The 27,413-nt window shown below is 33.7% G+C and overlaps 1 protein-coding gene across 7 annotated transcripts in view; it reads right to left on the reverse strand.

Moving 5' to 3' along the window:
• Nucleotides 1-1,285: 1,285 nt before the first annotated feature.
• E(bx) (nucleosome-remodeling factor subunit NURF301 E(bx)) overlaps nucleotides 1,286-27,413 on the reverse strand; it is a 121,861-nt gene continuing 95,733 nt past the window's right edge. For 6 of the 7 annotated variants that reach the window (XM_071588928.1, XM_071588938.1, XM_071588921.1 and 3 more), the window contains 8 exons: nucleotides 24,440-24,606; nucleotides 21,040-21,248; nucleotides 19,744-19,971; nucleotides 16,565-16,737; nucleotides 14,489-14,656; nucleotides 7,055-7,250; nucleotides 5,234-5,318; nucleotides 1,286-3,060 (listed from right to left, as the gene is read on the reverse strand). In XM_071588928.1, coding sequence (XP_071445029.1) covers nucleotides 2,855-3,060; nucleotides 5,234-5,318; nucleotides 7,055-7,250; nucleotides 14,489-14,656; nucleotides 16,565-16,737; nucleotides 19,744-19,971; nucleotides 21,040-21,248; nucleotides 24,440-24,606 — 1,432 coding nt within the window. In that variant the 3' untranslated portion in view covers nucleotides 1,286-2,854. The remainder of the gene's footprint in view (nucleotides 3,061-5,233; nucleotides 5,319-7,054; nucleotides 7,251-14,488; nucleotides 14,657-16,564; nucleotides 16,738-19,743; nucleotides 19,972-21,039; nucleotides 21,249-24,439; nucleotides 24,607-27,413) is intronic. The other variant, XM_071588897.1, reaches the window with a different exon arrangement.

A 27,413-nucleotide genomic window follows, 5' to 3' on the forward strand; every position in this document is an offset into this window, starting at 1 on the left:
TCAGTCAGCCTCAGGATTGTAATCATTACTGCCCTGATCACTGAACCAGTGAGATAGGCAAGGGATTACTACTGTGATAAGAGAAGGATCAATGATGATAAACTGAAATTAATGAGGTTCTCAAGAAATGGTAAGGCAATGTAAAGTTAGGGGGCATACTCCAGAGAATGTAACTATGCCTAATAGAAAGTGAGACAAATTCGCACCCATAAGAACATTATATTAAAAGCTTATTTGATGGACAAGTTTTCACGAGGAGGGAGTTTATGCAAGGGCCTAAATGTGAAGAAACTCCTTTGAAGACTGATCTAATTAATACTATTGTATGGCTTAGTAAAATGGGTCATTTGGGTAAGAGGGTGAGCATTGATTGGATGCTTATGAGATACGGTGTATAGGAAGATGGGAAAATGTTAAACGAACAGAGAGAAAACTCATCAAAGAGGTTCTAGTGAGGGATGTAATTCTATGAAGAAATTAAGAATGGCAGGAAAATATGGACATGTATGTTGGATGGAATGAAGGCAGAAAATATTGATTATAAAGTATGTTTAAAAAAATTTAGCGTTGCATGAGTAGCGGTCATGGTAAATACAGCTGGGTCCATTCAAAACTTCCCTAGGCTTGTAGCACATTATTAATAATAAGCACTAGCTCTTTGGAACATTGAAAACTTACAAAATAAAAATGTGCAATATAATCCATTAAAGAGTGGTAGCAAAACATGGAAATAGAATGCCATCATTCTTCTTTTGATTGCTCTGTTTTCACCAGAATAATCAATTTCATTACATTAAATTATTTTGGAAAAAATATTTTTATGCCTACTAGACAAAATTCCAATCAATAATCTAAATCATCAAACACAACCAAAGGAGTACCAATAATACATTGATCAGGGCACAGTTTAAATCTAGAGTATAGACATTAAGTTGAGCAAAAATTATACGAATACATTAGGGAAATAAAAAAGTTAAATAGATAATTCATGCCGAGAAGTAATCAAATTGCATTAATAGTATACTCAAAACCTGAACTTTGAAACGTTTTCCTCACGAGGAATGAAACAAAGATATTTAAACGGTGATATTGTGACGATTAACTAGGGTTTCTTTTGGAATTATGGCTCATAAGCAATGCAAAGGCTTTAGCATGTAAAGGATTGAGAAAACTCTTAATAAAATGCTGTTTTAAAATAAATTATCATTTAACCACCATGTCTCTTCAAAAGGATACCAATTTCATCAAAGTTAAAAATAAAAATTCAATTGTTAATTTTTTCTGTTCAGGTAAAAAAAGAATATTTAATGCACAGTACTTCAAAATGGTATGAACAATGACAGTTGAATCAATATTTTTACAGATGACCTGCTGTCAATTCCCAGTTGACTCTCCATGACATGCGATTTTCTCATGCCTTAAATTATCACTTAAACACACAGCATTCTCACCTCCAGGACACACCACAAAGTTAATTGTAAAACAAAACATTCGCATTAATTATGGGAACTAAGAGCAAGCTATCCAAGTCTCCCTTACAAGTTTGACTTGTAAAAACAGACAACAACAGTGCTTGTAAAGCTATTGCAATTATTCCCACAATATATTCTTCTGACAGACAACCAATTAAATTATTTTTCATTTAGATATTTGTTGGTACAATATGGGTAATCACAATTTAGGAAAATAAAATTGTAATTGCATCAGCTTTAACAAAAACACAAGCTGAAATTTTTGTAAATTTACTGAAGCAACAAAAGTTCCGGAAGGCCAAAATATTTAATTATAATAATTGATAAAATTGCCATTCTTTTTATACGCAAACAGATTATTTTGTCTCCACATATAAAATACATGATTTCATACAGTTATTCAATGGACTTACATGTACGACCTAATGAAATGCCACAAAAATAAAAAAACACTTGCAATATTTTTATCTGATTTTGTACACAATGTGATTTACATAATATGGGCATCTTGGGATCCGCCAAGAGCATCAAAAGATACACCCCTCTTTGTTGCTTTCCATATTGCATCGTTTTACGAGCATTATGTCAATACATGTACAATCACATTTTAGGCTCTGAAAGCAACTCAAGACTTGGCTTCATGCACCACTCAGCAAAATACAGACTTTTGCAGTGTCAAAATAAGAAGCTCTGGCTTGGATCCTTGGCGCCAGGCTAAAAATTCCTAAAATTTACACTCATTCACTCCTGGGCTGCATTAAACAAAAATAAATAATATTTGGATGCTCTGGCTTATTTGCCAGAGTTCATTTTTGCCCATTCATCATGCCCATAACTTCAGTCATCTATTCCAAGAAACTCAAACATTTGCACACACATTCACACCACACGTGAAAAAAGCTAGTCAATATTTGTTTCCCACAGGTTTTTTCACTCACTTTATAACAACACCCTAAAATTGTCCACTGGCATTTCACAAGATATAACTAAATTGGGATGAGGAAACAATGAGAGGCTGCTAAAGACTTATGCACATTTCACAGACTTTAGAATATATATATATATATATATGTTTATACCAAGTGAAATAATGGCAGCTTGTAGTGGCTCATCTGTAGGTACAGTGCAGAAATTGATGTTGGGTTGGACTGCCAAGCTTAGACACAACTAAGCATCAGAATGGCATTGTCTTCCACATTATTATGAAAGGATTTCCTGTAAATTCATGGCATGGGGGAAAATCTTTCCCACAGTTCCCTGGGAATCACAGCACCCTTGGGCTTTGTGCCTTTTATGACTTCCACAAAATTAATAAGACACCATACGTAGCAACCTTACCGCAGCATCACTTTATAAATTCAATGTATTTTTTACTACAATGATCACTTGGAATTTTCAAGAAGTTTCTCACGAAGACATTTTAGCCTAGCAGCAAAATAACTCTCCAAGGTTTCAGCACAATGATAAAAGGGAGATTCCCGAGGATTGTAATACCGACAATTGTCAAATATCTTTGTCATATCACCAATAAACTCACTAAGACGATCATATGAACGTTCATTGATTCGAAGCTCTATTGTCTGGAGATCTGCAAAGAACAAAAATCAGAGATGAGTAATGAGTGTAAAGAGCACATAATGACAATATAGACACAAGTTGATTAACATTTACATGAATGAAAAACCATTAATGATAATAAAAAAGAAACTTTCTCTAGATTTTATGGGATTAGATGAGGTGTTACCCATGAGTTCCTGAAATTGGAATGTAGGTACAACCAACTTGAAAACATCTTTATATGATATATGATAACTTTTACTGCACTTCACCAAAAAACTTGATGTTGATTCGTTGCTCTGTGATTTCGTCAATTTCCATTTTCGACAAACAGTAAAAACAAGGATAACAGAAACTAACGTAACTGGCACCATATGCACAGCTTAACAATTTGCCAAACACAGATGGCTCATTGGGTCTCAGGCAACTAGCGCCGCTAGTGGGCAGGGTTATAGCCTGCATCATGGCTGCCAGATTACACCAGTTCGTGCATTTATTGCACAGACCATGTAAGCATCTTAGAAAAAAAATGATGATATGTGCTCAATTGAACCATCTGATTTATCTAATCAACTTCCATTATTAATATAATTAATCAAGTTTTTATTTAAATGAAAGAGATTGACTTCGAAAAATGGTGCCAGTTTTCCTTTATAACTTTCAGTTGCAATAACGTAATATATGGTTTACACTGTTCTCCAGAAAAATGATCTCCAATCCGATCATCTCCAATGATTTTGGATTTTCAATTGTTGATAATTATAAAAAAGTACTTTTATTTCTTCCTTATCAATTCCCTGAACATTATTTTGGTATGTCTTAACTTAGGAAAAGGCATGATTATTGACTGAGTCCATCATGATTACCCAATGAACTGAATTTATCGAATTATTTTAAGGTTAACCCATCCATAATCCTCCTCAGAGTTGGAGGTGGCTTATATTATTTCAAGGTCGCAATCGCAAACTTGAGACTATGATAAAATACAGAAAACAGAAGTATGCACACCCTTTCTTCACTAAGTTATTCTCTGGTTACCTTGGATTCACTTCATATAGCTTGAACATTTTTTGTTAAAGCTATCCACTACAGGCCAAACTCAATTGTATTATAGATCCAAGATTACTGCAAATAATATTCAACAATCAGTACTTGCGAATTCTCGATAAATGGTGAAGTGGCATCAACCTCAGCACTTGTGATGCACCTTTATTGTAAATAATATGCTCCTAAACTGACATAGCCAACTAGTATTTGCCAAAGTTGTACACATAAAAGTATTTGGAAAGTTTTTCATGATGTACCAGTATCTTGCATGTCATAGCCATGCTTTCCAACAAAAATTGATCATTTATACCTCATGTGGATGTCCTATTGCTATGTTTTAACTTACAATAACAAAATTTTCTGAACCTGATTGAACATTCTGTGGAAATTTAATGCAAAACTAAGAGCAATACTCTTCTCCTATTTAAAATTCGATACTGTATAACATAATACCAAACTACCAACAGAACCTCTGCATCCAATTTCTTAATCTACTCCAGCTTTTTTAATAGTTATGTTACATTTTCTTTAATGGACACCCTTCTTTGGTGCTAATGCTAAAAATTAATTTTTTTAAAATTGCTTTCCTGCCACAACATCCCTCCTTCTAACAATATGAAAAAAAGGGAGGAATACATAGTGTGAGGATAAGTAAAAGGGAGGCTGGTGTGCTTTGGAAAAAGGTGAAAGTATTATCTAGAAGTAAGAAGGAAAAATCTGTACACATTTTCAGAGATAGATCTGTAAAATTACCGATTGAACTGAGAAAGTTTCAAGAAAGATGGAAAGAATGCATAGAGGATTTATACAATAAATATGTTAGGCCAGCAAGCTTATAAAGAGAGGGAATGTGACAAAAATGGGGGTAGCTTACATAAGGCATACTTGAAGGCGAGATAGAAAAGACATTTAGGGAATTGAAATTAATTAAGGCTGTGGCCATTGATAGCCTCCCAATAGAACTACTAAAGGGTTTAGTAAAATATGAGAGGAAGAGTATGACGATACAATCAGACCAAACAACTTTAATTTTGATATGATTCCCTTCAATTAATTATGAAGATTTATATAATTGTATGATTTTAAATATTTCATGTGAAAATTTCAGCCATTACAATCAGTGAACCTCAAATAAAGCCAAGACAGAAAGTTCTTACCCATGGGCTCCCTTATAACTTTGTAATAATCAGGTGCTTCTGTAGGGTCCACTGGTTCCATAAAAGGCCAGGCACACTTATGCGTCTGAAAATAAAAAAAAATCAATACTTACTGATTACAGACATGACTTTAAAGCAGGGAAATTCTGGACAGGATATTAGTTTTGGCATTGTATGCTTGGTAACTAAAGCCCCTAACCAGCAAGACATTCAACTTATGTACTTTTGTTTCCAGCAATTTCCTAAAGAGAGGAATTATGAACACATTAGTGGCATATTCCGTAACCACTTTATTATATCTTTGGAGATTACAATATTTCCATTCATGAATGACATTTATGAAAATAGGTGAAAACACTCATTGGTCTCCAAATCAGTCACATAAATGGAAAAACAACTACACCTACTAAAAGTTCATATGCTGAAATGGCTCATGCCAAATTTAATAGATGTCACATTTTGGAATGTCTGAAGATATATGTCAACAAATTTATTGTCATAAAATTGACAACCCTTATTTGAAAAGAGGACAAGCTTTTAGCAAAAAGAATCACAACTTAATTAGGACAGTACTTTTTCAAGAGTTTCTCTTGATAAGGAACCAGATGTTAATGAGGAAGAATTGAATAAATCATCAAATGAGTTGATGCATTAACTAAACACTGAGAATAAAACGGGGGACAATGAATGGCAAATCAGTAAGTTCCTCCCAGAAAGGTCGGATTATTTGTCCATAAAAGTGCACGAATTGAGCAAGAATTGGTAAGAAATAAAGAAGTTGATGTCAACCCTGAGTTGCAAGACGATGAAGACACTTGAAACAATAAAGTACACTAGATTGGAAGTCATCTGCAGACAGCAGTGGACCCCACACAGAGCACACTTCAAATGCTGTCAAACTACATTTTGTCCTTTTTTCCCCAGATATTAACAAAAGCAGAGAAAGTTTATTGGCACAATAAAATTACACATTGCTTGATCTTTACACAGACAATGGACAGGAAGTATACTTTAAAGAGGGTTGTATATTGTTTTAAAATACTGAAATGAGTACTATAGAATTATTATAACAATAAATTTAAGGACAGGTTCGTGAAATTTTAAAATTTTCTGTGAAAATTATTGTGAACATCCTAATGCCAACTGAAAGTTATTAAAAAAGTATTTTAGAAACTAGCGAAAAGAAAGAACAGATGTGATGCTTAATCATGTTTTTTGGTTTCATAATATACCATTGTTTCGATTTTCATTATTTAAATGTTTATCCACCGGAAGTTTTTATTCATTAGAAGGAAGTAAAATACTTTTTTGATTCTTTAGGGATAATTGTTAGCAAAGCAAAGCAAAAAAGTTTGTAAGACCTATTTAACCATCAATACTCTTCAAACAATTTATATTAATAATTGATAATAACTAATACTGTTAAGTAAATGGATTCTAAAATTCCACTTTCTAAAAATGGATGCCCTTGCAACACATCTGAAATTGCTAACTTTATTAGGGAATTTTGACCACTATTCCACTAAAAAACAGAACTTTGTACAACCATTCAAATTATTGCTTTATGATACTGGTGAACAAGGGATGGGACCAGCTAACTATGGAACTTCATCCTGTACGATGATGAATCTTGAATTTCATCACTGAAAAACTTGTGAAAAATAACCAAAATTGCTTCATCATACAGAACTTATACTGATTTGAATTATTTATCATAGTATAAAGGAAAATCTTCAAAGCATTACCTGCATTTAACATTTTGCAAGCATTCAAAAAATAAATATAAACGCTAAAATTTATTTAATTTTTGTCACAGCTTACCTGCATTTGCTTCATTAACTTTCTTAATGGTTCAAAGTCCTTCTGTGTGAGAGGCCGCATGTTGGCAGTGTTCATATCACTTGATGCCTCACACGATGGGCAAACATATTCATCAATTCCATCAGCCTCTGACTGAAGGATGCCAACACAGCGTCCATGAAACCAATCTTGGCATCCATCACAACAAATGTAAAATCTATGGGAGCAAAGAATTTATATAATTATTTACAGTTGGAAATGTATTACAGGGTGGTAAGAATTTCTTAAAATACTGAAATTTTATGCATATATTATCACACTGTGAAATTTAGATTAATCTAATTAACAGTAATGTATGAGTGACTATTTTCAAGACACTACATGAGGCATGTAATATTTGACAACTACCAAACAATTATGGCACTGAAGCAATAAATTGTAATTTTCCAGTAATTTATTCCATAAAACATGCTCCAATGTCTACTCTTCATAATCTGACACAACCTTATAGGCATTGAAACACATTCCTATGAGTACAAAGTAGGTATTATTTGTATAGGAAACAATTTGTACGTGAAACTTAACATGACAACTACAGTAAAAAGAACACAGTGGAAACCCATTAACACATTTTGAAGGCACATTCTGAATATATTAGCCCGTGAAATGTGCAAACTGAGTTTGACCTTGGATGACAAGTTTGCTATTGTAAAGTAATAACAACTTAAGCGCACACAATTTAGATGTAATGCCTCATTACCTTTAATTTAATAGCAGGTTTATAACACATGGAAAAAACCTTTCATTTTGTTAACAGAATGAAATATGTGTTTTGTGTAAATACTGCCTCAATTCCTAGATTATTAAGAATCAATTCCTTTTGAAATGAAATTATTGACTTGGTAATTCGGCCCACTATTACTTTACTTCCTAATTATTAATCAATGTTCAAAAAATTTGTATCAAGTGCCAGGCATACATTGAATTCTTTTTTTACGAAGTCCAGCACAATAATTAATTAATTCATGAGTCATTTAATGCACACTCATTAGGACAGAAATATTAATTTCAACGCATTGCATACTAATGGCGAGAATTCTCATCATTTAAATCCCAACCATTTGAGACCGATGATGAGAATTCTCATCATTTAGGAGTATCATTTTAAAACTTTTAACTAATATTATTCACATATTTGGTGTTCATTTTTAATTGGCCTTTTGTTATTTAATGGGAACAGTCTTAACTTAATTTTTGATTTCTTTAATTGATTTTCAAAGTGTAACTGTATTTAAATCCCAGACCGTTCTTCTATAATGATGCTCAACTTCAAATCCATGAACTTGAAACTTCTTCATCGTCCCTCTTCATTTCCAAGCTAATATTTCTTTCATATCTTCCTCTGGTACACAAATTCCTTGCCATATTATTTCTTGTTTATCCACATGGCCCTTAGCTGAGCTATCATTGAGGAAACTCATCTCAATCACCCCAAGGACTATTGCCTTGCCTGCAATTTCCACTCCCAGCTAATTGAATGCACTCTTAGGTCTGCTCCATAAACGTAAACATTGAGCATTTCATTTCCTTGAGTCCTGGTGAATTGTGATTTGGATGTTGGGTTTTTCTGGTACAAGGATTTTCTCAATCCATCTTTTTCGAAATATTTTTACAAATATTCCATAAAATGTCATCGCATAAGAAAGAGAGTGCTTTGCAGGAGGAAGAAATTTTATTAGATGTGTGCCGATGACTTGTCAGATGTGCCATTAGAGTACAATGAAGAGAGTGACCAAAGTAAAAGTGATACCAATATTTGCAGTGAAGGTCAGAAAAAAAAACCACTCCTTTCCTGATAAAAGAAAGTGACTCCAATAAGAGTGTCAATGAAGACAATACTTCACCAGGAATCCCAACCACAACCATCAAGTCAATTGGAGGGTTTCCTACCACATTGAGGAGTGAGGCGAAAGTGAAAGTGTTACAGCGAAAAACGTACAGTGCACATTATCTAATAAAGGTATGGGTAATATATTGCCGAAAGATAGATTTAGATAGAGTCCTGTGACCCTATCTGCATTTTGTAATACAATAAGTTCATGAAAGCCATTTACAGGGCGGATATGTATTCATTGTGCTAAACAATCATGAAGAAAACAATTAAATGGCCAAAGAAAGATTTGCTGTAGCTAATTAATTGTGCTCTTTTTAATGCTTTTAGAGTTTATAAAATGCTAAATGAATCAAATAGCATTCCATTCAAAGGTTTTTTGCTCCAGACAACCAAAGATTGGGCAAGGAGAAAAGTGGAGCCAAATGAGTCATCTTTGGTGGATGACAGCAATGATAAACCGGCGCAGCATATTCCTTCAAGGGATCACCCACATCACCTCTTGAGATGACTTAGTAAACATCATCTCATTCCTATTGTGGGTAAGGGGAAGAAAAAATACCACACAAGAGGATCCTAAGTGTGTGAAGGAGACAAGGTATGTGTGCCCTTCTTGTAATCTCCACTCCACGAAGGAAAATGTTTCATGGAGTATCACACAAAGAAGAAATACTAAAATTGTTTGTGAGCATTACATTAAAAGATCCATTTAAAATTTTCAATTTTTGAAGGAAGTAATGACAATTCTACCGAAGCAATACATGTTCAAAAACTACACCTTAAAGATCTGTTAAAACCTATTACCCCAGTACACAATGTGTTAAATGAGTCTATGACATGTATGTTGTACTCTCTACTGATTTCTTGGAAACTTGTTAAGGGGCTGTTCATATGAATATCAAAATTATATAAAACCATAAACCACAATTATCAACTCGAAGATCGGTTTGATAGATTAGGGTAGATTTCACCTAATACTAAGCCTATCAGCATGTGAAATTCATAAATCAGGTTTAGGGGCCAGTTCCTTTCCCTGTGTCACCTATGAATTCCTAGAGAGTACTGGTACCCAAAAAACATCGCACAGCTTGGGTGAAACTGAAGGTACCCAGAGGTGTGCCCGAGGTAAAAATAAAACTTATTGCAAAATAGAATAATTATTATCTAGAAGGAAAACTTTTTGGCTATTATAGTGTTCAAAATAAACAATTTTGTCGGCGGGTATTTGGAAACATTGATACATATTGCAAAGGAAACACTTGGTTTTTCCACATAAAATATTTATTTTCTTCAGATATATCATCTTCAGATGACGCTGAGCGTCGAAACCTAGGTCGTGAATAAATATTTTATGTGGAAAAACCAAGTGTTTCCTTTGCAATATGTATCGTTTCCACAAAGTGACGCCTGAAGCTATCTCCTTTATTGATACAATACATATATTGCAAAAACAGTTCACTTTGCATTGTGCATTCAGTGTTAACAGGAACCTCCAAAAGAAGCAATTGACCTTTTTTCAAGTGCTGGAATTGTATTCAAAATTAAGAATCTCAAGCAAACATTCAAAATGTTATAATGGCTCCTACTCTACAGGAGATGATAATATGCTTCCTATGATGATTTTCAAATTATGTCCCGATTGAAATTCCAGCTCTTGTTCCACTCCCAATAAAAATCAAACACCGGTACTCATGATAATTTGATAAAATGGCTAGCAAAATTATCAAAACAAGCATCACTATAAATGCATGTTGCCATGTGCTGCAAAAAATAAATTTTCATATGCTCGCAATTTCTTTTAACTACATGGTCAATGGTTTCTTACAGCCCAGTAATGAAATGAAATATATTTTGAAGTCCTTAGGATAATTTTTCTAGAGAAAATGTTTTTTTGTATGTTTTCTACTAATTTTCTTGCCTGGTTGTTGCTTTATGCATACACAAAGTTTAATTTTGATCTTTGGCCAAAATTTCAAAAGAGGTAACAACAAAATACGAACCAAAATTATTACCATCATCATTCGCCTTGACTGGAATTCGAACCTGGATCCCTCGATGTCCAGCTGAGTGCTTTCGCCAGTTAAGCTATCAAGGCATCCTCTTCAACTCCAAAATTCTAAGGGCTTTTTAAGGAGCACAAATGCCTGCGACCTTGTATGTATGGCATTTCGTAACAAAATCTTGTTCCTTAAAAAGCCCTTAAAATTTTGGAGCTGAAGAGGATGCCTCGATAGTTTAATTGGCGAAAGCACTCGGCTGGACATCGAGGGATCCAGGTTCGAATCCCAGCCAAGCCAAATGATTTTTACACTGTGAAATTGTTGCTTTGCAATGAATATTAGCAGATGACTCAGTTAAAAGTTAGTGTTGCAGCATCTCTCGCAGTTTCTTGGAATTTAAAGGGGGGCATGTAGTGTCCGATGTCATGTTGCGTTTGTTAGGAGAGACAAGGAAAATGTAGTGCTGTGACCACAGAAATAGACCCTGTCAATCCAAACCCATCTTAACCATTAGAATTGTAATAATTAAAGCATATTACAAATAAAGGTGAGTGCATCCACCCAGTTCTGCTCCTTGATTGCTAATACTAACACTGATGCCTTGGTAGAAAATGATGACAATAAATAAAATTTGCACTATTATCAATTATCAAAACAATATTCTCCAAGCTTCAATATTCTAGCACAATTACCAACTAATACACATCTAAATACCATATTTTCCTATTGATAATGCGCACTCAGAACTTTGTAGCTATCACGAATTTGTATAGATACTGTGCGCCCAGGGCTTCATATTTATCTTATGTCATGTATAGATACATATGTACATGTGTACACACATATACATATGTATGTATATATTTATGTGTATATATATATATATATATATTTATGTATATATATATATATATATATATATATATATATATATATATATATATATATATATATATATATTTATGTATATATATATATATATATATATATATATATATATATATACACATTGGATGTGTGTGTGTATGTATATATGTATATATATATATATATATATATATATATATATATATATATATATATATATATATATATATATATATATATATATATATATATATATATATATATATATATATATACATATATACATACACACACACATCCAATGTGTGTATATATGTATATATATATATAATCATACATACAGAAACATATATAAGGAAAAGGGATAGGAACACGTATAAAGGACGAACACTATCCCTTTTCCTTATATATGTTTCTGTATATATGAGTATTTATTCGCCGTTTGGCGGGATTTCGTGTTTGAATATATATATATATATATATATATATATATATATATATATATATATATATATATATATATATATATATATATGGATGTATATGTATGTATGTATGTAAGTGTGTGTGTGTGTGTATGTATATATATATATATATATATCTCTGCACAAAAATTTTCAGATCATCAAAAAAATGATGATGCGCGTTATGTAATGAAAATTGAAAAAATCCAAACAATTTTCATTACATAACGCGCATCATCATTTTTTTGATGATCTGAAAATTTTTGTACAGATAACGCACACGTTATTGATGGGAAAATACGGTACTATTTACTATTCCTGACTGAGGAGGAATTTTTTAAATATACTAAAGGAAGCTAACCTGCTAACCGACAAAGTGCTTACCCAAAAACAAATTTTTAGTAAATAGAGAGCCTAATTAGAGAGAGAAATAGGTTAACAGTGACATTCAATCATACTTTGGAATTTAGTCACCAAATTTTCACCAAATATATTTAACTGAAAGGAGATCTTCAGTATTTATTTTTGTGATGAAAATATTACATGACTACATTCTATTGTGAAAAGTCTTTGAGTGAAGAAAGTGCGAGTAATATGTTAAATTTTTCTCATTTTGGCCAACTCCAAATTTGTGGATATACCAGAAATATCTCATAAATTTGGTGCAGGTATCAACTGCATCATGTTTCTTAGGAATTTAAGGTATTCATACATGCCGTAAACATAGTTAACCTTGATAAAAGAAGATATATCAGGACACCAAAATAATTATTTGTTCTCTTGAATTTAATTCTAATACACCACTTTCACTGACATAGGGAAAATTATACCTCATTTACATTTGACCAAGCAAATATTGGTACTTGAGATACTCATAAAAATATCCATCATGGGAAACAAGAATAAGACTTCTCAATGCCTTATGTTAGCTTACAGATGAGGAAATTTCACGTGCTTTATATAATTAATTATTATGCATTGAATTCCTTTTTGGTAGGAATCATAAAATAGCAAAATGCAAAAATGACATTAAACTGTCGACTATGGCAGACATTTTAATGGAGTGAACCATTGTGCTTTTAATCTTAATTCTTAAGTATTTGAAACTGCTTTCATTACTCGTTTGGTGTTATTATAAAACATGAAACTATCCCCTTTGGAATGACAAAATGCAAGAACAGCGGCAGAAATTTTTATCAGTTTTATACTAAATCTATTTCTATGGAATATTTGTGACAGTATTGCTCAGGAGCTCCAAAGTATATACCACCTTGAGAGAGAAAACATGGTGGTCACCACAATCATATGTCCAAATGGAAATGTCCAAGTTTCAAAGGATTTTATCTACATGACTTGATTCAAATAACCCACAGTTTGAAAAACAGCAACACATTAATTATTTCATCAGGAAATATAAGAGGACCTATGAGAAATGAGCAACTTTCCAGTCTTGAAGACAACTCTGCTGTATTAGGATGTGCTAAGTCAAAAGATTTTAAGAATACTGCCATATACATTGATATTATTGACTAAAGAAGTATCTTTCACCAAAACTTATTACCTTTTTATTTTTTAATACATACATGGACTTGTTTGCAACTATCTCTCCAGACGGACTTTAAAATTAAACTTATTTACCCATGTGATCAATGATTTTCTGCCAAGAACTAAAATTCCAACAAAGCATGCCACTGAATCGAACCAATACACCAAATATGATTAATGAAAAAACAATAATTAAAACAAAAATAATCAACAATCACTTTTAAAGAAAAAACTCAACTATTGAAGATCCAAGAAAGTTGACATAACGGAAGTGATTTATCATGTTGCATTCTCCTGGTTACGTTATTCTGGTGCATACTTAACAAGCAACTACAAACAGATCCTCAAGAAAGAAAAATGGATTTTATATCATGGGAATTATTTTTTAATGTCTTCCTTGTGATCCTCAATTTGGAATAATCTTCAGTATTCTCAGTCTTCATTAGATTAGTCACATACAAAGTATAATTTCTAGTTTTTCTGTAGTGAAAGGAAAAAACCATGACTGCTTTGTTTACATCAATTTAAATTTATATATATGCTAGAATTAAAATATTTGAATAGCAAGGCGGAGTGAGTTCAAAGTCTTGCCATTAATGTTCCATACGTGCTTTCCCTGAATCTGAACTGATATTTGGAAGGTGCAATGACCCATCTTCTCCTTATAAAATAATTTTCAATTTCTTACTGAGATTCATCATAAGGCTGCTTGCAGAGGCAGTAGAGTTCCCTTGTGTCCCTTGCATGTCTGCATTCCCCACACACAAATTCTGTCATTCGTTTACTGTCTTCCTCGGAGATTCCCACGCATGAACCATGGAACCAGTTGTTGCATAAATCACAGCCCACGTAGAATCTAATTTAAAGAAGGTATCATGTCAGGTACGCATTATCTTGAAGCTCTTTGACCATTTCATGCACACATTTTAATTGTTTTTTTAAGTCTTTATTTAAAGCAGTCATGCAAATTTCAGAAATGCTTAATGTAGATTTGAGTATTGATGTCACAAATTAATGTCCAGATGTTATGCACACAAAAGTGAAAGCAAAATGCCAAGATAAAAACATTTGCTAGAGTGCAGGTTCTAATACACAATTTCTTGATTAATTCCAGAAGTCCCATAAAGGTCACGACAAAAAGATTTCTCTGAGTTAAAAGCAACTGATTTTCTGGTGTGCTGCCAATGCCTTACAAAACAGGTTAAATTATAGAAAATAGAATCCATAATCTAAATATTTGCATGAAAACCAACTTGAGAATTGATTATTTTCTAATCTCTCTCACTATTTTTAAGATGATTTGCCAGGAGGATATCACGAAGAAACATATGCTGCTATATATGACAAGTTTTCATTCCATAAAATTTTTTTTCTGCTATTTATTTTGTACATTTTAATTACATTTCTGTTCAATTATTTTTTTTCACAGAATCTTGCCAGATATTTATATTTTTTCCTTGCTATAGTTCTTCTTTCTATACCTCCTTTTGATATGAATGTTTATGGTTCTCAATAATAAACCTTTCAATTTGGAAGAATTATCTTGAAAGGCTCACATTTTTTAAAAACAACTTTTCGCGAGGAAAGCAAAAGCTTTCAAGTCAGCAAATTTAATTGTACTGGACAATGTTTAGCCATAAAGACTTCCACCACCACAGTGAAATTATAGTCTAAACAACAAACAACTTCAACTGCAAGCAACATGCCATGTTCCATACCATAGAAAAGCACAGCTATAAGTGAATCCATAGTATTTTCCCTTAGCCAAAAATAATTAGTAAACTCTTTGGAGCATCAGAATATTTTTAGCAGGTTAGTTATGAACAACATGCAAGGTAAGAAAACAGTTAATCATAATATAAAAAAGAATTGTAAAATAACAGTTCAAAATCACAAAAATGATGTTTAACTTATAATGGCAGCAAAGTAAATTTATGACCTTAAAATAAAAAAAAAGCTTTTTCAAATATAAAAAGAAATGGATATCCTACTTAAATGTGAAGTCCCTTAAATATTATTACAAAGTTATTGCAATCTTTTTCTGTGAAAATAACTCAAATGCAAAATCAATTTTAAAACAAAGTTGAAATAATATTTTCTTAAAAATTGCTTTCACACAGTTTAAGAATTCTCAAATGAAGACGAACGGGTGTTTATTATTGTAATGTATGCAAATATTCAGCATCAGTTGTCTTGTTTATTGTTTATTACTTTAGTTTAAGCCATCTTGCACATTCACTTTTTTTGATGGGTTTAGGTGGTGACTCTTGCTAAGTATATTTTCAGGACCCTACTTACTTTAATGGGAAACTGTATGGTTAAATACTCAGGACATCCTCATAGTTACTGTTTCCCTATCATCCCTATAAAGTCATTACTACTATATCCAGGCATGCCTTTCACAATGCTTTTTTTTTTAAATTTGCTCCATGCACTTGTTACTATTTTTATACTTTCCTTCAACTATTAGGTAGATAGATGAAAACTCAGAAACAATGAAATTTTATTAAACTGAAGTTAAGCTAGGGAATGATATAATTTTAATTTCATATCTGATATTTCCTTTTTATACAATAACCATCAAAGCAATCAAGCATGCAATATATTTGAACAAAAATCTAAGGAAGAGTATTTTAATTTGGATAACGTTCTGGGTAGAAGAAACTGAACTCTTCTCTTCAATTACAAAATTAAATTTATTTACAAATTCTATAATTATATCTAAAAAAAACAGTTAATAACTAAGAAAGTGATTTCTACTCACTTGGTTTCATCATACGGTGTCCTACACACACAATACAACTTCTCTTTTCTGGATGAGGAACGTGGAGTAGGTGCATTTTGCATTGAAGGTCTACTTTCTGATGAACGTTCATTTCCACTGCCCCTTCGCCGTTTCCCAGCTCTCCCTTGATGTAAAGCTCCTTGATGTGAACTCTATATTATAATTAAAATGAACACCAATCAATATATAATCTAAATGACCAAAAGGAAATTAACGAATTTACAGCAAAACATAATACAGAACTCTATTTTTCACCCTCACTTTTCTGTCGCTTTTTCCCAGATCCATTAACAGACAGTTTTAATTTAAATTTTATTAATAAGAGAAAATTATCTCGTAGTGAGCACACATTAGTGAATGGCCCCCTTTGGAGTAAAAATAACAATCTACAACTAAATGCATTATGGTTTGCCTCCATTGCATGAAATAACCTTCCATTGTTATAATGTACAAGATAAAGAGTGAATATAAATATTTAAAAGGACTTGGTACTTTTAATATAGATATGAAATACTTCCACCAAATGAAGCCTGAAACAGTAGAATATATAAATATTTTCTTTGCATAATTTATAGTTCAAAAACTTCATTTTCTATTATAATATAAGCTTTATATGTAATGAGTATGAGGTACTAGTTTCATCAGCAGCAGCTGTTGAATGTTGAAACATTGTTTCCTTAGGCTAGCTTCTTATGCTGGAAGATTCTTTCAACGATGGGGCTTCTTCACATTGGGGCCAGTCTAGACTGAACAGTTAATGAGGAGCACACTTCAAACTGATTTATCTTAGATATTTAGCAACTAAATTTGCCATGTACAGATGTTCATTACAATGGTGCATCATCCAGTCTGTTGCTTTTCAAAGTGCCCTTTTGCGATTGATATGGTCTTGGAGAATGCTCAGTACATCTCAATAGTATGCTCCATTTGCAATCGTGTGGGCTGGTATAACATTCTGATGCACCTTTCTCTGAATACCATAACATGACATGACCTCAACTTCCTAGTAAAAGCCACAACTCTGGTTTTCTTTAGAATGGGTCCAGTTGGTAACTTCCATGCAATGCTTAGCTGTCAGCTCTCAGAATCAAAATGATGTAACCAAGTTTCATCTAAAGAAACAACCTTCAAAGGAAACTCCTAATCTTCCTATTGAATCAAAAGGGCACTAACATTGTAAAGAGCTTTCCATTGTTTTCTCACATTTCGGTCCTCCCATACCACTGGCCCAGGTGATGGTGGGGTAATATCCTCTCCTGCCAACCCAGAGGTTGCAGGTTCGATTCCCACTTAGGTGGGTTTTCCTCCACCTAGGGCTTATGTGTCAGTAATTATCTTTATGCAATATACAGGGGTTATGTAGAAGAGAGACTATTAAGACTCAATCTTGCCCATATTAAGTCGAGAAATAAATACACAATTTCACCTCCAATCTCCCTCTGAGAGCTGGATTTCGATGGCATAGTTATCTTGATTTCTCATTTTTCTACCTCATTGATCAAGAGAAAAAGTTAAGTCCTTGGAGGAGCACCAAATTGTTTTTGAGAGGGCAAATAACAGAAATATATGGAATTTCAGCAGCGATGAGAAGATTCGTGGCCATTCTGAATTAACCATTCTCATTTATTTGCCAAGAATTATTTTCTGCATTTAAAATAATTGTTATTTAACATTTTTATACCTTTGCAATTCAACACGAAAAACCTAGATGAAACAATTTCTCAGTTGTTTGTGCCCGAAAAATTTATGGTACTTAAGAGAGATGTTTTTGACCTTAAGAAAACCATCTGCTGATATCAGTGACTGACTATGCTTGCTCAGAAGACACTAGCAAACATAGACTTGGCTGGAATAAAATATAATCTCTGCATCTCATCTCTGAGCATTTTGAAAGCCAAACTTAATTTGAAATGTGTACTTTCACATTAAAACGAAGTATCTAACTGACATTATTTCATTTGCAATCACTGCAGAAGTGATGAGTCTCTCTTTAGCAGCGAAAGTTATAATAATAAAGAATTAATGCCAACATATGCCTACTTTTGTATGAAAATCACAGATCATTTATCATCATAGAAAATAATAATGATTTTACATACAGTACTCTGATATTGATGGTCCCTAGCTGGCATGTTATATTAAGCTTCTACTGTAAATCTGATATTAAGTCAAACTGCTACAGAGAAGTATTTGGGAGACTTTATTTTCAATGAATTAAAGCAAAAATTTCAATGGGTATGATATGAAGATGTCACAAATGTGACATCTTCATATCATATACATTTAAATTTGCAATACACTAAAGGTTAAAGGCACACAATATTTCAGAGAAAATTCCAAAATAAACTTTACTTTTGCAAGTCACACGACCAGATCATGACTTTGAATTGCATTGTATACAAGATTTTAATTTTTATGCATTGAAAAACAGACAAATTCAACCCTATATAACAGGCACTGCTCCTAATTTGGAATTTGAAGCTTTTAATTACGTGGTATTTCAAAATAAGCACGATTGAAATTACAGGGTTTTACTGTGATTCTTTTATCAAAAAACTTATTCTGAACATTCATTTCAGAACTAAGCTCCCCATTTCTTTAGCTCTTGCTACAAATGAATCTAAAATCAGGGACAGAAAAGCAATTTAAAAACATTTTCTGCTGATTGTCTGTCAAAAAATATTTGAATTATGACACACTATGAACCAATTACCCAAAAGTCATCAACACTGCCAGAGACAATACCATTTTGGATGCTTACCAAAGTTGCTATTTTTTTGGGTTTACTACAGAGATTAAGGGGCTTATGTGAACACTCATGAGAGCAGGGCAACAAGGAAAGGGAAAACTCACTTAGGAAATAAATTATTTTGCTCTTTAACAAATGAAGCAAGATTGGACTCTACCACCTATCTGACAATACTTATCAGTATCTCCTCCAAATTCATCATGGTTATGTCCCTTTAGAAGGTCATGATTTTGGAATTTACAAATATGGAAACAGCTAACTCAGGGAATAATAGAGATTAGGCCTCACGAGTCATTACACTCATTCAGAATGAAAACTGCAGATGTCATGAACTCACTTTCCATAAATTTGGGGTGTCTACTGTATTTCTAAAATTATGGTCTAACCAAAGTCTACTTGGCAGGAATACCTTAGGTGCAGCACTTGCAGATTCTTTACTTTCTGTAGGAGAGACAGGTATTGAAGCAGAACTACTGGTCGCTCGTCTTTTGTGCCCTCTTTCATAGCTCTCTCCTCGTCCAGCTCCACTCTGAGAATGCATTCGTTCTCCTTGTTGTGTAGATCCCATTCCACGAACCTCCTCTTGCTTATTTCGCTCAGCTCTTGTCCTGGCTGCCAACTCTCCAGCAACGTCCTTCTGCAGTGGTACATAATAGAAACAGAATGTTAAATAACATTTTTCACACATCAGGAATTTATAACACACAACACATGTTAAAACATGACCCAGAATTTGAGCCTTCAAAGCAAATGATAATGACTTTCTGATCCACTCAAAATCAATTCATTAAGTAACTACCACTAGATAGTGCTTAGGTGGATATCCAAGCATTTTGTGAGTGTTCCAGCAAGAAGTATAAGTGAATTACTTTGAGATTTGAACATTGCATAACTTTAAATTTTAGATACATTTAACTTGGTCATTTCATCACCTGGTAATTATAAATTAACCAATCAGAGACAGATCTGAAAAAAACAAGAGTTACTAAAACAGAGTCATCTACTCATAAGTAGTGAAATACAGAAAAGAAAACTAAAGATTGCTTATACACTATTTGCTTTTGTCAGCCCTAGTTTGAATTCAAGCCACACTGGTTTATCATATTCTATGAATAAGAGAGACAGGCGTGTAGTATCTCATCATGAACAGTCCTTTTTTCATTTAAATGCACATATTGCTTAAAAGGCTTATGCACCAGACTCTTCTCATTAGAAAGAGCAGGTGATATCTTTCTTAAGGTTTAACATTTTGGCTAAAATGTTTCATGTGCATACAATTGCAACATGTAAAATAGCATCCATTGCTTTTATGAATAAATCAAGATTATTTATACAACAATATAGACCAACATTACATTGGACGTCCGCATGAATTGCTCAGTATGTAATATCAAATTATATAAGTTACGGTTCTACTTTGCATCTAAACATTTCCAGAAAGATCAGGGAGAAAAAAGCATTACATAACATAATATTGATGAATGCACTGAGCAAAAATATGAGCTTGAGTTTACAAAATAAATTTCATAATTGTGAATGATAAAAGTAAATATGAGTTGAATAATGCTTCTTCAGGAAAATAGGTTATTTTTTATGTTATATGATAATGAAGAATGAAACACACATCTAATAAAATTCATACATATATTAGCAGGTCTCACCGAGGACAAAGAAGAAATGGAAAAGATTTTTCTGTGTGTCTAACCTGGATGTCCAGAGTGAGCTCCTTTTCAAGAAGCATTCGCTTCTTGAGTATGTCTTTCTTAAGTAGCTCCCTATGCCTGAATAGTAGCACTTGCAGGCGGGTGGCTACTGCCTGTCTTCTCCTTTCTTCTTGAGATTCACGCCATTTGCCTGTACGCGACCTACCTCCAGTTTGTGGAGCAGTTATAGTTGTGGTCGTTGTAGATACTGCTGAATAACAAATAAAATTTTAGAGGCACCAAAAAAAGGCTTCTGGTAATAACTTTAACAAAAAAGCATATGATTTATATTACCTGAAAACTAATTTAGAGAATACAAAATATCCTGGAAAACCTTTAAGATAACCTCTAAGAGATCATGGAATATTAAAAACACTGTAATAACATTCACATTAATTAAAAAACAAATGTGTAATCTGGACTCTTGTTAGCATTGTTTTGAAGGAACCCAGAATTCTGAATATACTAACCATGGTTGATCTTCTACGGTAAGTTATAGAGGCAATGCAGGTAGGATAACATGCATGCATGCAATTAATGATGCAGTAACTTACTGCTCATTCCATAGCCCGTTGGTGATAACTTTCGGCAAAATGTTCACTCCATCAATACTATGAGATATATACCCACTTTGTGTAAATACTTCCCAAATGGTTTGATTTATACTTGTAATAAAGGAAGTATTCATTTTAAATTTAAAAAGTCTTGTGATGTGAATGCCAGTCATGCTGTCAAATAGTTTTTTGGAAGTTCCATGAATATTATAGAAGTAAAAATAAAATTGATTGGCGACATGGAATAATTATCAATTGAAAGATACTTTTCATTCACTAATACAGTGTTTAAAATAATAAACTACTTCAGCATTGACAGGTGTTCAAAAAAAAACTACTGAATACAAATTGCTTAGCAGTGGACATTTAGCATTTACAGGAATTCCTAAGCAGCAATGTAATTTTATATTTACTCCTCTATTTTGAGGGTGACATTCCTGTCCCATATTCTACAATATACAGTGCCTACAATAGCCTGTAAGGCCCTTTCTAATATTTTTCAGCATTACTCCAAAAACAGCCTTTTTGGCCTTTACATTAGATTTATAATATGCAAATAACAACATAGATTCAAACACCTAAGCCCTACATGGAGAAAATCCCACCTTGGTGGGAGTCAAACCTATGATCTCTGGGTTGGCAGGAGTAGAAAATATCTCACTGTCACAGGGGTCCATTCTTCATCAATGCTTCTATATAATATCATACTCCCTAGGTATACATTTCTGACACATTTCATACTTGGCCAGCTCCCCTGGATTAAGTCTCTCCCTACTCCCCCAAGGAATGTACATATTTGGCCTTTTTGAGGTTCATTCACAGTTTCCATTTTATACATTCCTCTGATTTCCTCAAGGTACATGAGACATTGTCTTCATCTGCTGCAAGTGATCAAACATCTTCACCTTAGACACTTAGTGACTACAAACGCTTGGTGAGTAAATGCATGACATTTATCACCTTAACAGAACATACAGTGCAGGTCTACATTCTTCAATGAGAGCCCTAATCATAGCTTCACTTTCTCTTTGTTCACATTATTAGTCACATCTTGGAGAGTGGGACACTTACACTTTAAAACTATAAATACGCCTGGTTCATTTTGGGTTTGTGGGCTAGCACTTCATTTTTTATTTGATGAATACTAGCTATAGTTGGTGTAATACCTCCCTCTGTGGAAGACTTTATTTTCCTCTTTCTTAAATGCCATTTTTTACCCATTTCTTGATTATCTTCGCATACATTCTGTCAAACATGTCCACAACTACCATACCTCTAATATTGGCAATATTTTTTGAAGATACTTGTAATGATGACCTTTTAAAAATTTTTGGTCAATTGTTTCCTAAGAAAAATAAATTAAACAATATTGTGAGCATTTTAAATACAATAGTCAGTGTAGCTTTAACTGAAGCTGCATTCACTCAGGAAAATTTACTTATATTTCATAGCTTCATCTGTTGTTACCTCTTTTGCATCATATGTTGGAAATTAGATCAAAACCTTCAGAAGTGATTCTGAACTCTTATTGTTTTCACTCAACAGATTTTTGTAGCATTTCTTTCACCTTCATACACTAATTAGCTGAACATTTACATAGTTTTTTTCATTCACTTGGAGGCTTCCATGATTCTTTTGACCTGGTACTGCAATTAGACTACTATTTACCTTTCATTTTCTGTCCCAATTTACATTCTTGGCTATAATAATGTCTCTTTACTTCACTACCAATATTGGCATAAGGAACTATCTGGCATCACATGTATTCAACCATTTATCATATGACTTCTTTTTCTTCCATAGTTTAGTCCCCACATGCTTTGCTATTTTAAGAAATTCACCATTCTTATCTAGTCTTATTAAATTTTGTAATTTTTTTACACAGGCCACATATTTAAAAACCTAAATGAGCTCTTTCATCAATTAAAATTGCCATGGGGAATTAGCACTTGGGTGAATTCCAATAACTTCCCCTTTATTGCTGTTTTAAATGGGAAGAACAATTCAGTTTTGAGCAGAAAGTGGCTGGAGCCTTAACCTGTTCCTCAATCAACTTGAATGTCTACAAAATCCACTATGTTTCTTTGCTCATCCATTATATGTACACAACTTATTCTGAATTTCAGTAGTATTGGTTAAATTGGCTAAATTCAATTGATATATTTTAGCCTTGTATACAAAATTGTGCCCATTTTTAAACCTGTCCAACCAACCATTGGATGCTGTAAAATCTTTGATTCCCAATATTGTAGGAATGTGCAACATGTTTTCTCCTACGGTGACACCATTGATGAGGACATTTAGCGATTTATCAATTAAAAACCACTCTTTCAGTAATTCTTCATACCTGTAATTCTTGACATTTTTGCCCTTTTAAGAAAAATGTCTGCACTGTTGCATGCAATTTTCACTATAGTGTTTAGTGTAGACACCGGAAATCTTAGATGTAGAAACTAAGTCAAAAAAGTTTTTCTTTACAACAACTGAGGTACAGGAGTAACTGTTTTAGGATTTGAAATTTTTTTTACCCAGCATTTAGTGATGCAAATAGCAGGAACACTGAAAATGATAGTGTAAATATGGGGTTCCACATACATCAGAACAATAGGAAATTTTATGGAACCTCGTAAAATTGTCGAGAATTATGGAAAAACAATTGAAACATTTTGAAACAAATACAGGGTTTCACTGTATTACACAAAATGAAAAAAAATGCTTACACAGAATCTCATTAGTCACTTCCTGAATATAAGGGCAGAGATCTTACTGAAGCTATAACATTTAGTTTCTAAGAGCAACGTGAAGTACAAAAATAGTTTATCACTTGAATTTTACCAAGGGCATTTACCTGGGGTCTCAGCGACCAATGCTGGTGGTGGGGAAGGAAGAGTAGATGGGCTGGCAGCAACAGGCCTATTTACAGGTGACAGTGTGGGAGGAGATGACGCAGGAATAATAGGTCCAGAAGTGGAGATGGCAGGAGACTTGGGTTCTTCCTTTTTTGGAGCCTCCACCCTGTCATAAAATAAATTTAACAATGCAAATTACATATATACATAATAAATAGCCTATATCTTGGAGGCATTTTGCCTTGGTATCTGATTTTCCTGTGGCATCATTTGCAAATGGATTAAATGAAATTTGCATCTGAATTTACCCCTACATGCTTTTTTGTGGCTCTCATTTATCTATAACAAAGGGCCCTTTATAACTGAATAAATATATATATGGATTCACTTTTATGTACATAAAATAACCTTTTATCTTGATAAATGGATGTGGTTAACAATTTTAGGAAAAATAATTACCAAACATTCCAGAACATCAACTATATTATCGAAGATGACCTTAAATCATTGTTCAAATACTTTCTAAAGAAGAAATACATTTTCTTCAGAAACAGAGAGCAATGTACAATCTATCATGTATGTGACCTAACATTCAGCACTAACTTTTTCTGATGAGTGATCTACAAGAAAGCAATGCATACTACCTTGATCAAAAAGTTCCCGGAATTTATTCAGAAAATTAAAAATACAAGTTTATTCATCTAAATCTATATTGTCCCCTTTAAAGTAATCCCCATCGACTGCAACACACTTATGCCAGCGCTTGATCCAATCCTTGAAACATTTTTTATATTCGGTTTTCGGTATGTCCATCAGTGCTTCCTGCGATTTTTCCATTACTTCCTCTCGGCTGCTAAAACGCGTTCCCCGTAATGGTTTTTTAACTCGATTGAACAGAAAGAAGTCACAGGGAGCCAAATCAGGTGAATTCGGTGGCTGTTGGATGGTATTTGTTGCATTTTTCGTCAAAAAATTACGAATAATGATAGCACTGTGCGACGGTGCATTATCATGGTGCAAAATCCACGAGTTTTCTGCCCACATTTCTGGTCTCTTTCGGCGAATTGCTTCACTCAAAAGTCTCATAACGCCCAAATAATACTCTTTGTTTACTGTCTGGCCTTCTGGCAAAAATTCATGATGCACTACACCGTTGTAATCCATGAAAACCGTCAGCATTGCCTTCTTTTTTGACTGAAAACGACGTGGTTTTTTTGGTCTCGGCTCATTTGGTGAATGCCATTCACTTGCCTGATGTCTGGATTGCGTGTCGTACTCATAAACCCACGTCTCGTCTCCAGTAATGATCCTTTTGATGAATGTGGGATCGGATTCAGCCTCGCAAATCATGTCTTTTGCGACGTCAACACGGTCTCTTTTTTGCATGAAATTGAGGTCTTTTGGAACCAACTTTGCTGCTACACGACGGAAACCCAAATCATTAACCACAATGTCTTGGGCGGATCCATAGGCAATGTTCAAGTCCTCCGCTATTTCTCTGATGGTTAATTTGCGGTTATTGACCAACATTTCTTTTACTTTATCAATTTTTTCACCGACTTTCGATGTCGATGGTCTGCCACTGCGTTCATCATCTTCGATTGGCTCACGACCACTTCTGAACCGCTCGTGCCACTGGTAAACGACCGTTTTTTTTAGAGAATCGTTGCCGAAACACTTTTCCAACATTTCCAACGTCCGTGCGCCACTAAATCCGTTTTTTACGCAAAATTTAATACAAGTTCGTTGTTGCAAATTTAAATCCATTTCTGAAATTGTAAAAAATCGCCAACACACACAGAGATAGATGTACTCTTGGCTACGTAACTTTTGCAAATGTCAAGTTATGACACTAAGATTTAAAGGGAATATCAACAACAGATGTACCAATTTAACAAAAAAAACAGAACTCAAATCGGAACGATGGGAGCGCCACACGGTGGTTATTCCGGGAACTTTTTGATCAAGGTAGTAGTAGAATCTAGATTTAGATAACAGCTAGAGACCATAAAAAATAGAGTAAGAAGGTAATCCCATGAAGTGCCTGACCCAACAGAGAAATTGATGCATTGAAATGCTCATTAGCGGATGACTTCGTTGAAAGTTACTGTTGCGGCATCTCCTGCAGTTTCTTTGGAATCCAACAAAGAAAGCAAAACATTTTGGAAAAAAATGTATTTACTTTTCAACATCATCTCCTTTCAGCTCTATACACTTTTCACAGAGATGTTTCATCATTTCGAAACCCTAAGAACTGTCTTGCTCCTCAAAATAGCCAGTAACTGCCGACATCACTTCTTTACAGTTCGAAAATCTTTGACCACAGAGCCATTTTTTCAAGTTGGTGATCAGAAAAAAACTGTGGGGGCTAAATCTGGCGAATTGGGTGCATGAGGTAGCAATTCTAACTTTAATTCATGAATTTTGGTCATTGCTATTGTGAATTTGTAAGCTGGTGCATTGGCTTGATGAAACACTTTCTTCTTAGGCAGATGCATCCGCTTTTGCTTGATTGCTTTGCCATTGTTTTGATCGTTCTTTAGTCTACCGTGTGAAGTAATGGACCCATGTTTCATCCATGGTTATGAAAATTCTTCTATGTTGTTGTGAAACTTTGCTAAACGCTCAATTGAAACATCTGCACGACACTGGTTTTGCTCGAGCATGAGCAAACCCGGCACCCATCTTGCACACAGCTTTCTCATATCCAAATTTTCAGTTAATATGCAATGTACCCCACTTTTCGAAATGCCTACTCTGTCTGCTAGCTTGCACACTTTCAGTCGATGATCATCCAGTATCACTTTGCGGATTTTCTTCACCATTTCTAGAGTCGTCACCTTTTTGGTTGACCAATGTGATTCTCGTCTTGACAGCTTGTACGGCCTTGTTTAAAGTCTGCTACCCCATATTATACCTTTGCAAACAAAGGAGCAGACTCACTCAGAGTAGAATCCAGCTCTGCTTTTATAT

Source organism: Hetaerina americana, unplaced genomic scaffold, assembly GCF_022747635.1.
Source record: "Hetaerina americana unplaced genomic scaffold, ioHetAmer1.1.p SCAF_1, whole genome shotgun sequence".
Taxonomy (NCBI): Eukaryota; Metazoa; Arthropoda; class Insecta; order Odonata; family Calopterygidae; genus Hetaerina; species Hetaerina americana.